Source organism: Rhinopithecus bieti, unplaced genomic scaffold (assembly GCF_001698545.2).
Source record: "Rhinopithecus bieti isolate Rb0 unplaced genomic scaffold, ASM169854v2 scaffold_2453, whole genome shotgun sequence".
In the NCBI taxonomy this organism is placed as follows: Eukaryota; Metazoa; Chordata; class Mammalia; order Primates; family Cercopithecidae; genus Rhinopithecus; species Rhinopithecus bieti.
The window spans coordinates 13,025-24,715 of NW_016804447.1; the positions used below are offsets into that span (position 1 = coordinate 13,025).

Sequence of the window (11,691 nt, forward strand, 5' to 3'; positions counted from 1 at the left end):
CCACCACCCCGGCTAATTTTGTATTTTTAGTAGATACGGGGGTTTCTCCATATTGGTCAGGCTGGTCTCGAACTCCTGACTTCAGGTGATCCACCGGCCTCGACCTCCCAAAGTCCTGGGATTACGGGCATCAGACACCGCGTCCGGCCTGCTTTTTTTTTTTTTTTTTGGCAGAGTCTCGCTGTCCACCAGACTGGAGTGCAGTGATCTCGGCTCCCTGCGGCCTCGACCTCCCGGGCTCAGGCGATCCTCCCGCCTCTGCCAATGGAGTAGATGCGACCACAGGGGCCCGCCACCACGCCCGACTATGTTCTGTAATTTTTGTAGGGATAGGGTCTGGCCACGCTGCCCAGGCTGGTTCGAACTGCTGGGCTCAAGAGCTCCGCCCGTCTCCGCCTCCCACAGCGCAGGGCTCACAGGCGTGAGCTACCGCGCCCCGCCCAGAGTTTCCGACTGTTAGCCTGAATCACATGTCAAAACTTCTTTTTAGGCCGGGCGCGGTGGCTCAAGCCTGTAATCCCAGCACTTTGGGAGGCCGAGACGGGCGGATCACGAGGTCAGGAGATCGAGACCATTCTGGCTAACACAGTGAAACCCCGTCTCTACTAAAAATACAAAAAACTAGCCGGGCGAGGTGGCGGCGCCCGTAGTCCCAGCTACCTGGGAGACTGAGGCAGGAGAATGGCGTGAACCCGGGAGGCGGAGCTTGCAGTGAGCTGAGATCTGGCCACTGCACTCCAGCCTGGGTGACAGAGCGAGACTCCGTGTCAAAAAAAAAAAAAAACTTCTTTTTATACAAGAACTGAAAGGCAAACTAACTCCCTGCCCCATCACTTCCCGTCCCGGGTCGCGGAGCCGGACATTTTCTCCAAGCGCCTTCCCAGCACCGGTAGCAGGTAGCCTGCTCCAGAGCTCTGGCTTTCTCCAGGCGCCCCGGACCGCACAGACCCCGCAGGCGCCAGGGCGTTGCTTGGCAACTGAGCTGCGAGGGGATTGGCCGCGCGGGACCCCGTGACCATCCCGGAGAACACGCATTTCCTGCGCCCCCGGAAGTGGAGGTAACGCCAGGCCCTGCCCCCGGCAGAGCCGGAAGCGGAGTCGCCCTGAGAGGTCTCACGTCTCCGTAGGCGCCTCAGCCCAGCCGCGCGCGTTGGCCCATGGCCGCCTACTCCTACCGCCCCGGCCCCGGGGCCGGCCCAGGGCCTGCTGCGGGCGCGGCGCTGCCGGACCAGAGCTTTCTGTGGAACGTCTTCCAGAGGTGCGGCCTGGCACCGCCCCAGCACCTCCCGCCTCCGCTGCGGTCTTCCCCGACCCCTGCCCCCACCGCCGCAGACCCGGTTCACTGCCGGTTCCCCCGCGGCCTCCTCCGTCCCCTGTCGGGTCCCCCGCGGCCTCCCCCGTCTCCTGCCCCGACCGCCGCGGCCTCCCCCGTTCCCTGCCCCGACCCCCGCGGCCTCCCCCGTTCCCTGCCCCGACCCCCGCTGCTGCCGCCCCCGACCCCTGCCCCGACCGACGGACGCGGCCGCCCCGGTCCCCTGCCGGGTCCCCTGCGGTCTCCCCCGTCCCCTGTGGGTCTCCTGTGGCCGCCCCCGCCTCCTGCCCGGTCCCTGTGCTGTGCGTTGGGCCCTTCCAGAGGTGCAGAGTGCGCCGCTGCAGACCCGAGGTCGCGGCCGCCGGCTCCTGGGCTAGGCCCTTTTTCTCGCCTCAAGAGCCGCCAGGTGGAGGGTCTCCAGGGGTGCGTGTTCGGGGAAAGCAGAGACAGACTGTCTGGGCGCTGTTGAAGTGTCAGCAGCCAAGGAAGCAGCAGCGACCTGGCGTCTGCTCGGGGCAGGTGACCTTTACGGCGGCGCCTTCTGTCCCGGGTCGCTTTTCCGCTGAATGAATGACCGAAACTGTAGTGACTCGTGGCCAGGGAATGCCTTAGTTATCTGGGGGAATCTTGTTTGTGAAAAAGGGAAACTGGTGCAAATGTGAATTCAGACAGGCCAGGAGAGGAAGGAAGGGAAGGATTAAGAGAGAAAGATGATTGGCCTCTTAGGGGAAGACAACGCTTGGACGTGGGCTCGTGGGGCACTTCCTTGATTCACCTGCCCTCCTCCGCGGGATGGGAGAGGCGGAGGTTCCAGGAGGCTCCGATCCTTCCAGAGTCGGTGCAGGGTTGACAGGAGACGTTTGTTTTGCTTTTCCTGAACTTTGGATCGCCAGCTTATTTGGTCTTCTTGATGTTGTAGGGTTGATAAAGACAGGAGTGGAGTGATATCGGACACCGAGCTTCAGCAAGCTCTCTCCAACGGTGAGTGGGCCAGTGGGACCTGGGTCCGGACCGAGAAGCCGCTGAGTGGGCCAGTGGGACCTGGGTCCGGACCGAGAAGCCGCTGAGTGGGCCAGTGGGACCTGGGTCCGGACCCAGAAGCCTGCTCTGCTTGCAGTGGATAACTTTCTTTCTGAAGTTCATTTTCCAAGGACAAAGGGATCATTAGGACAAAGTATTATTACTGCTTCATGGTGGAGATGCTTCTGGTTTATGTTGTGGCTGCCGCTGTTACTGCTTGGAGTGCCTCACCAAGCCGGCTAACAACTGCGTGCATGAGCACAAGGAAAGGCTTCTTGAGAAGTGAAAACTAGGTTGTAGGTTTAGGAGGGGAATAAGAAGCTTAGCTCTGTACAGCCGGAAGCCTTTTGGTAAGTTGGAGGTCCTTGAATTTCCTCGGTGACTGCATCTTGATGACTTCTCTGAATAGACCTTCGAGGGCATTGGGGGGGTGATTGTTGGAGGGCTTAGGGAGGTCAGGCAGCACTTGTGTGGGAATGTGGCTGTTACAGGAGCCGCAGAAACGGGGACTGCATTCCTGGGGAAAGGATTGGGGGTGTTGGAGGCGCTGGCAGGGGAAGTTCTTATCAGTGTGCGAATACTGGGCGTTCAGGCAGCGGGAAATCCGGGTCTTAGGTGTTGTGAGCTCCCTGCAGTTAGTTCTTGCCGGTTTCAGCTCAATTGATCCCCCTCCCCTGCGGTATCATTGGACACATTTTACTTCATTGTACACCTGAATGCTGCTTTTTCTGTAATCCCTCGGGGCAGTCATCTTTTCTGAATCTGTGTATAGTTTGCCTTTCCAGGTCCGTGCCATTTAAGCTAGAAAAGGGTTCAGTTTTGAGATATTGTGAAAATGTTGAAAGGCTCCTCGTTATTAGTGGGAAGTACCTGATGTTGCCAGAGACTGGACTGGGACGCGGGGAGCATTACGGCTGCCGAACACTGCCTCACTGCACTGTGCATGGGGGGATGCTGGATTCAGCCTTACTGCCTAATGATTTGTGAGGATTTGTGTTTTCAGAGTAACATGTTTACCTTATATTCTGACATCAGTTCCTGATATGTGACGTGTGGGCCACAGATGCTGGTGTATTATTTCACGTGCATTTATATAGATTGTTTTCAGGGAATTCAGAAATTCTGTTATCTCTACACTAGTGATTGTGCTTTCTTGATTTTTCTCTTTTCATTATTCTTAAATCCTTTTTTCTATTTGCATCTCAGTTCATTTATACTTGGGAAGTGCAAGACATGGCTACTAGAAAAAGATGTGAAGAGAACCTGGAATCCAGTAGGCTACAATTTGGCAAATCTTAGCTTAAAACGTCCTAAATGTTGACCACAGTGGATGCAGATGGCTCTGTGCATCATCTGTGAAATGTGGTCCGATGACCACCCAGGTTCAAGTGATTTGTCACCAGGGTGGTACGAGCCACACAGAGTGCCCTCCCCAGAGGCCATGTCGCAGAGACATTTATTTTGAGTGGTTTTCCAGTGAGTGATGCAAGGTTTATGATCCATTTTAACAGCCTGCTTTTTATGCATTTGCTCAAGTTTTTAGATTTTAGGTTTGGTTTTAGGTTTTCTGTTAAACTTGCTCACCTAGGAATGGTGGTCAAACACTGGACCTCATTAGCATGAAAGTCTGCCCACCTTGGCAGGCTCCCCTGGAGTGTTTTGGGGCCTGCCTGGATTCCAGTCCTGGCTCTACCAGTTTTGTGTCCTCACCGTTACTGGGAGGGAATATTGAGGAAATGCATGCGAGCTGCTTCCCGTGATCCTGGCACGGAGCAAGTGCTCAGCGACTGTCAGCTGCGATTATTAGCAGTGGCTATACACGACCAGTGTTCTTGGCCAACAAGCCCGCTCAAAGCTTTGATGGTTTTCCGTTACCTAATGATAGTGATGATGGTTTCCACTTACTGAACACTCACATGCTGGGCTAGGCACTTAACCCAAATCCAGGGTCAGTATTATTGTTTGGGAGTGGGGGCAGACACCTCCTGCTCTGACTTGTGTGTTTGGGTTCCCGTATTTTCACCAGAGGGTGTTAGTCCTGCCCCACTTCAGCTGGTCCTCAAAGCATATATAGCTCTTTAACCATCAGCAAGTATCTGTCAGAACATAATGTTGATTTTAGCTGCTACCAAATATCTACTAGGAGCCTGCTTGAGAGAGAGAATTGCCTGAGGGGTGCTGAGTCCACCATTCCTGAGATACTTTGAAATCAGTGTCTGGCTTAACCCAAGCTGTGTGTCGGGATTTCTCACTGTGTTCCCAATGGAGTCACTTTGCTTAGGCACCCCCCTTTACCTTGGGCTCTGAGCTTCCTCTGCCTTTCATCTCTGTAGGATGAAGCCCACGTACCCTTCAGGATGCAAAGTCCTCTTCTCTAAAGTGCCTGCCGGGCCAGGTGCAGTGGCTCACGCCTGACCTCCCAACACTTTGGGAGGCTGAGGCAGGGGAATCACTTGAGCACAGGAGTTTGAGACCAGCCTGGGCAACATTGTGAGGCCCTGTTCCTTGAATTGCCCTGGGAGATTTCCTCAGCTTGTGCTGGCGGCATGTGGCCCCATGAAGCCCGTAGTCACTGTCCACCCTGAGGGACGCTGGCTTTGGGGCTCACACGCCTGCTGCGGGGCAGCCGCAGGAGATGGCCGCCCTGTTCCTCCCTGGAGCTGGAGCTGCAGTGTGTTCTCAGCAGCTGTGGTGGCTGTTCTGTTTCGTTTGCATCTTATAAACCGTTTACCTGATTACAGCTTCCTCTTCAATTTAGCTGCTAGAAAATTTAAAGTCCAGTTGGCGGCTCGCCAGTAATGAGAGTTTAGAGTGGAGGTAAACTTTATGACAGAGTCTTAGACCTCTTCACTTTCTCCTCAGCCAACATGGTTAACATTTACTGTATTTTGCTGTACTGTGTCTTTGTGTTTCCTGAGTTCCTTCTGGAATAAGGCAGGTCATTAGTAAGCGCAGGTTTCTGGACGTCTCACAGCCTCAGGCAGTGGGCGGTGCTGTTCGTGCTCCCTTTCCGGTTGCCTGTGGTAGCTCTCAAGTTGCAGGGCTGCGATTTGAAGACTGATTTAGTGCACCGTGTTTCTGTCGTGTTCTGTGGTGGTTTGTCTTCACATGTGAGCATTCACCCTGTGGCCCTGTGTTTTCCACCACACCTCTGCCTGCTGGCATCCTACTGGATGTCTCAGCCGAGCCACTGTTCTGGATGCCTTGTCCCCAACCCCTTTGCTTTGGGCTCTGAGCTTCTTCTGCCTTTCATCTCTGTAGGATGAAGCCCCACCCGCCCTTCAGGATGCCAGCCTTGGCAACATTGTGAGACCCTGTTTCTCCAAAAAGTCAACAAAATGAACCAAGTGTGGTGGTGCACGCCTATAGTCCCAGCTACTTGGGAGGCTGAGATGGGAAGATCACTTGAGCCTGGGAGGTTGAGGCTGCATTGAGCTGAGATCAAGCCACTGCACTCCAGCCTGGGAGACAGAGCGAAACCCTATCTCAAAAAAACACAGGAAGTGGATGCTGTTCCTGCCATTGGGTCATCGCAGCATTTTTCTTTTCTTTGATGCGCACCTTTTTCCTCATCGTGGGGTCTCGTGTTTTCGTAGTTCCCTCTCGCTACTGGATTGTGAGCTGCGTGAAGGAAGGTTCATAGTTGGGTTGTATGTACAGGCACACAAAATTTGTCTTTGGACAGGCACATATCAATCCGCTTCCTTCTCCTCTCTGAATTTCTTTATATAAAAACATAATTAGAGATGGAGTCTCACTGTCTTTCCCAGGCTGGTCTCAAACTCCTAGGCTCAAGCGATCCTCCCGCCTCAGCCTCAGCCTATACTAATATGAATTCGTCTACTAATGTGATTGAAATTAGTGTGACTTCTATAATAATTGTTCTCCCAGATTGGACTTCTGTTTTGATAGTAGAACTAAATTATTAGGCTATTTCAAGAAATTAATATATTACTGGTAGAAAAACTGAAGCTACAAAATGGCCTGGTTTCTCACTTCAGTTAAATTTGTGCTTCTGAGTGTTTGTATTGTAGGTAAAACTGCACTGAGAAGGTATTTGTGGCCCATACACTGATTCCTTGATGAGACTTGTTTGCACAGGAGAGCTGCTAAAAATTACTGCTCTCAGGGAGGTCTGTGGTAAACAGGTATGAAGAAGAAGACTGTTCTCTGCCTTTCTTTTTGCAATAAAATGTTACAAACTATCTTGAGTTCGATCCCTTTCGGGTGTTTGGGTATTTTTTTTTTTAAACATTCACGTATTTCTTGGAATTGTAAGAAACTAACTTTGTGCTTCTGAGGTAGGTTTGCCTTAATATAACACTGATGTATTTGTAAGGGACTGTATTTTTAAAACTGTACTTTAAAAAATAATAATTCTTACATTCTTTTGAAGGTTTTTTTTGTTTGTTTTTGAGACGGAGGCTCGCTTTGTCACCCAGGCTGGAGTGCAGTGGCACAATCTTGGCTCACTGCAGCCTCCACGTCCGGGGTTCAAGCGATTCTCCTGCCTCAACCTCCTGAGTAGCTGGGACTACAGGCGCCTGCCACCACGCCCAGCTAAATTTTTGTATTTTTAGTAGAGACGGGGTTTCACTGTGTTAGCTAGGATGGTCTCGATCTCCTGACCTCATTATCTGCCTGCCTCGGCCTCCCACAGTGCTGGGATTATAGGCATGAGCCAGGGGGCCAATATGGTGAAACCTCATCTCTACTAAAAATGCAAAATTAGTCGGGAATGGTGGTGTGCGCCTGTAATCCCAGCTACCTGGGAGGCTGAGGCATGAGAATCACTTGAATCAGGGAGGCAGAGGTTGCAGTGAGCTGAGATCGTGCCACTGCACTCCATCCTGGGGGACAGTGAGACTCTATCTCAAAAAAAACAAAAAACCAAAAAAAATGGAATAACCCTTGTTTAGGTGTTACAAAATCCAGGCCAGACAAATCTAAACTTTAATCTCACACCCAGTTCCTAGTCTCTTCTCCAGCTCAGGTTTGGCCTAAGCCTCAGGGGTCCTTACTTGGTGGGCGCCACCTGCTCCCTTCCCCACCTTTGTTCCTGTTTTTCCTCTGCTGGCTCCTCCGGGGTTGGGTGTGTTCAGAGGCGGAGACAGGCTAAAGGTCTTTGGCTTTTAGGTTCTGTTGATGGGTGAGTTCCAGATTCTAGCTTTCTCTTGTAGGATATTTCATTTAGTTATCTGTTAAAAATATTTATTTAGAACACACCATTCATGTGCCAGATACTGTTCCAGGCACTGGGGATAGGGTGATAAATGAGATCAACAGAAACACCTGCCCACGTTAAGCTCCTGTTCTAGGGAAGACGAAAAAGAGAGAAAATACATGTGTCCTTAGTACATTAGAAGGTTCCAAGTACTGTAAAGAAAAATAAAGCAGGCTGGACTCAGTGGCTCATGCCTGTAATCCAAGCATTTTGGGAGGCTGAGGTGGGAGGATTACTTGAGCTCAGGAATTTGAGACCAGCCTGGGCAACATGGCAAATCCTGTCTCTACCAAAAAAAAAAAAAAATTAGCTGGGTGTGGTGGCAGGCATCTGTAGTCCCAGCTACTGGGGAGGCTGAGGAGAGAGAATTGCTTCAGCCCAGGAGGTGAAGGTTGCAGTAAGCCGAGATCGTGCCATTGCACTCCAGCCTGGGTGACAAAGCCAGACCCTGTCTCAAAAAAAAGAAAGAAAATGAAAAAAAGAAAGCAGAGATGAGGCAAGCAGGGGAGAGGGCTGGGGACACAGGGGAGGGTGCTGGGGACACAGGGGAGGGGTTGGGAACACGGAGAGGCTGGGGACGCAAGCTTTCCTGAGTTCCCACAGTTCTCTGCCCCTCTCCTGTCCCACGGGGCGTGGGCCCCCTGGGGCTTGTGGTGGTTTTGCGCCAAGCTAATATCTTGTTCTTCCCAACAGACAGAGGCCCACTGAGGCTTCTCTCTCCTCCACGGGGAACAGCATTGGGCTAAACCTGCAGACACCATTGCAAAAGGAAGTCAGCTCAGGTGAACCCGCTGGTGAAGAATGATTCCAGTGTGGGGACACAGAGGCCGACATTTCTTGCCGTGGGTGATTTAATGTTGGGCCTCAATTTTTCACTCCCCCGGTAAGAGTGTGACACAGCTCGCAGCTGCAGCCTAGCCAGGGCCCGAGGGAGGGTGGACGGACTTATCCATCCCGTGGGTGTTGCTTGTGGCTGGGTGACTTGCTTTTCTGCCAACGAGATTTGCACAGACACAGCACAAGCAGAAGCCTGGAATGTGCGGGCACTGCCAGGCCTGCCCTCTAAGGCTCTTGATTTTCCCCATGAGATGTGCGTGCCCTGGGGAACAGCGGCTCTGGCTGCAGGATGAGAGGCGTGTGGAGCACACATGGTTCCCATGCTCAGCCTGGAGTCAAGCCCAGACTAGATCAGCCTAAGCCCAGCCATGCCACAGGTGCAGGAGTGAAGAGCAAATGCTAACTGTCCATGACAGTGGCTTTCAAAGGGGCGTGTCGTGTGCCTCATCCCAGCAACAGTGACGGCATTTCTGTCAGTCGGGAAATGATTATTGACAAACAGTGTGCTGGGAAGCTGGAGTGATTTGAGTAGATTTGGCCTCTATTCTGATAGAGCTTCCTTTCTAGAGGGGAAGGCAGATGATGGATAGATAGATAAATATAAATGATTCTAATAGGTTGAGGCAGCAGTCATTAAAAGTAATGACAAAAAAAAAAGGGGGAGGAGCCGGTGCTGCAGTTCGTTAACAGTAATAGCAAAAACCTCGATGACTTCTGCACCAACCTAACACAATAATCACGGGTGTGCAAAATGTGGCAATGGGGGTGTTCCAAGTGGTAGGATGGCATCTGGCTTCCTGGAGTCAGGAGATGGGTTGTCAACCTAACCAAGGTTAAGTCCCAGTGAGGGGTGGGCAGGGAGCGATATTTCAGTGGAGACTCCAAGGATGAATGGTGTTTAGAGAGTAAACCCCAATAGTGAGAGGGGGAGTGTGTCTGGCACAGAGAAGAGCCTGTGCCAAGGCCAGTGGGGCGGGAGGACACCGTGTGTTCATCCACCTGAGGGGCAACCAGCAGGCTGGAGCTGAGTGAGTTAAGAGGAGGATGTGGAGCCCGGGAAAGGCACCCCAGGTAGAGGGCACAGCAGGGGAAAGGTCCGGAGTCAGGCCTGAGCCTCTGTGGTTTGGGGCACTGACAGAGGCCTGTCTGGCAGGAAGGGAATGGCAGAGGGGAGAGACCTTAGGCCAGAGCAGAGGGCAGGGCCGTGCTGGGCACTGTGGGCTGTGGATGGGAGCTGGCATTTAAGAGGGGAGATCATAAGCCAGGACAGTGGGGTGGAGGGCCGGGCTGGGCACCAGAGTGAAGACCATAGGCCAGGGTAGAGGGCAGGGCCGTGCTGGGCACTGTAGGATATAGATGGGTGCTGGCATGTAAGAGGGGAGTCCACAGACCAGGGCAGAGGGCAGCAGGGCCATGCTGGACACCTTGGGCTGTGAATGGGAGCCGGCATTTATGCTCGGGTGATGGGAACGTGTTAAAAGATTTTAAGAAGGGGAGTAACATTCGGGATTAATGTGTATTCTGGGAATCTCAACAAAGTAAATTCATAGTTTGAATTTTCACAAGACTTCTGCACAGGCAGAGAGAAAAAAGATCGCGTCTACGGCTGTGTGTTGATTATATTAAAAATATTTCTAAGTCTTCAAATGTCATTTCAACTGATGTGTTTCTGTCTCACATTGGACTTAAGTAGATTGCAAGGTTAATGGAAAGTAGAAAAGTTAACTCATGAACATAAAAGATACATCGATTTGAAAACAAAACATTTATTCATTTACTTCGCCTGCAGTTTTCTTGACTGCTGAATTTCGTGAGAAGGGATTGTTCAGGGAGGGTTGTGGGGCTGAAGACCCGGACAGGAGCTGGTGCTACCGCTGTTCAAATCTGAGGGTGGTGGAGCTGGAGCCTTGGGGAGGAGCCGACGCTGCCTTTTAAGTCTGAGAGTCGTTGAGCTGGAGGTCCACGGAGGAGCTGGTGCTGCCACTGATGTCTTAGGTTGTGGAGCGGAAGACAGTGAAGGAGCCGGTGTGGCTGTTCCTCTGTGAGGGTCGTGGAGCTGGAGATCCAGGGGGAGAGGTGATCTAGTTTGAGGTTCACGCAGCTGCAGACCCAGAGAGGAGCTGGTGTTTCTTTAGTTTGAGGGTCGCGCAGCTGTAGAACCCAGGAGGAGCTGGCATTTTTCTAGTATTAGTGTTCCGCAACTGGAGAGGAGCTCATGTCCCAGTTTGAGGGCCGTGCAGCTGGAGACCTGAGGAGGAGCTCATGTCCCAGTTTGAGGGCCGTGCAGCTGGAGACCTGAGGGGGAGCCGATGTTCCAGTTTGAGGGCCGTGCAGCTGGAGACCCGGCGGGAAGCTGATGTTCCAGTTTGAGGCCGTGCTGCTGTAGATCCGGGGGGAGCCGATGTTCCAGTTTGAGGGCTGTGCATCTGGAGACCCGCGGGGGAGCCGATGTTCCAGTTTTAAGGGCCATGCAGCTGGAGACCCTACGGGGAGCTAATGTTCCATTTTTAGGGCCATGAAGCAGGATACCTGGCAGGGAGCTGATGTTCCAGTTTGAGGCCGTGCTGCTATAGATCCGCGGGGAGCCGATGTTCCAGTTTGAGGGCCATGCAGCTGGAGCCAGGGCTGAGCTGATGTTCCAATTTGAGGGCCGTGCAGCTGGAGACCCGGCGGGGAGCTGATATTCCAGTTGCAGGGCCGTGCAGCTCGAGACCTGATGGGGAGCAGATGTTCCAGTTTGAGGGCGGTGCAGCTGGAGACACGGGGGAGAACTGATGTTTTAGTTTCAGGGCCGTGTAGCTGGAGCCTGGGCAGGGAACTGATGTTCCAGTATGAGGGCCGTGCACCTGGAGACCCGGGGGGGAACATCAAACTGGAACATCAGCTCCCCTCCTGGTCTCCAGTTGCACGGCCCTCAAACTGGAACATCAGCTGCCTGTAGGGTCTCCAGCTACACGGCTCTCAAACTGGAACACTGGCTCCCCACCTGGTCTGCAGCTGCACGGTTCTCAAACTAGAACATCAGCTTTCTTGCCATGTGTCCAGCTGCACGGCCCTCAAACTGCAACATCAGCTACCCCCGAGTCTCCAGCTGCATGGCGCTCAAACTGGAATGTCAGCTGCCCGCCAGGTCTCCAGCTGCACAGACCTCAAACTGGAACAGTTTGAACTCGGTGGGGCAGCTCCTGTTCCAGTTTGAGGGCTGTGCAGCTGGAGCCCAGGGCTGAGCCGATGTTCCAGTTTGAGGGCCGTGCAGCTGGAGACCCAGCGGGGAGCTGATGTTCCAGTTTGAGGGCCG

The 11,691-nt window shown here is 53.0% G+C and overlaps 1 protein-coding gene and 1 long non-coding RNA gene across 4 annotated transcripts in view; both read left to right on the top strand.

Moving 5' to 3' along the window:
• The first annotated feature begins 1,040 nt into the window (after window positions 1-1,040).
• Window positions 1,041-11,691, top strand: part of PDCD6 (programmed cell death 6) — a 41,430-nt gene continuing 30,779 nt past the window's right edge. For 2 of the 3 annotated variants that reach the window (XM_017868354.1, XM_017868355.1), the window contains exons 1-2: window positions 1,050-1,258; window positions 2,232-2,293. In XM_017868354.1, coding sequence (XP_017723843.1) covers window positions 1,158-1,258; window positions 2,232-2,293 — 163 coding nt within the window. In that variant the 5' untranslated portion in view covers window positions 1,050-1,157. Of the gene's footprint in view, window positions 1,259-2,231; window positions 2,294-11,691 lie in introns of all 3 variants that reach the window. The other variant, XM_017868356.1, reaches the window with a different exon arrangement.
• LOC108527210 (uncharacterized) lies at window positions 2,307-5,428 on the top strand. The gene is made up of 2 exons (XR_001884739.1): window positions 2,307-2,582; window positions 4,673-5,428. It is a non-coding gene; the product is annotated as an uncharacterized LOC108527210 (long non-coding RNA).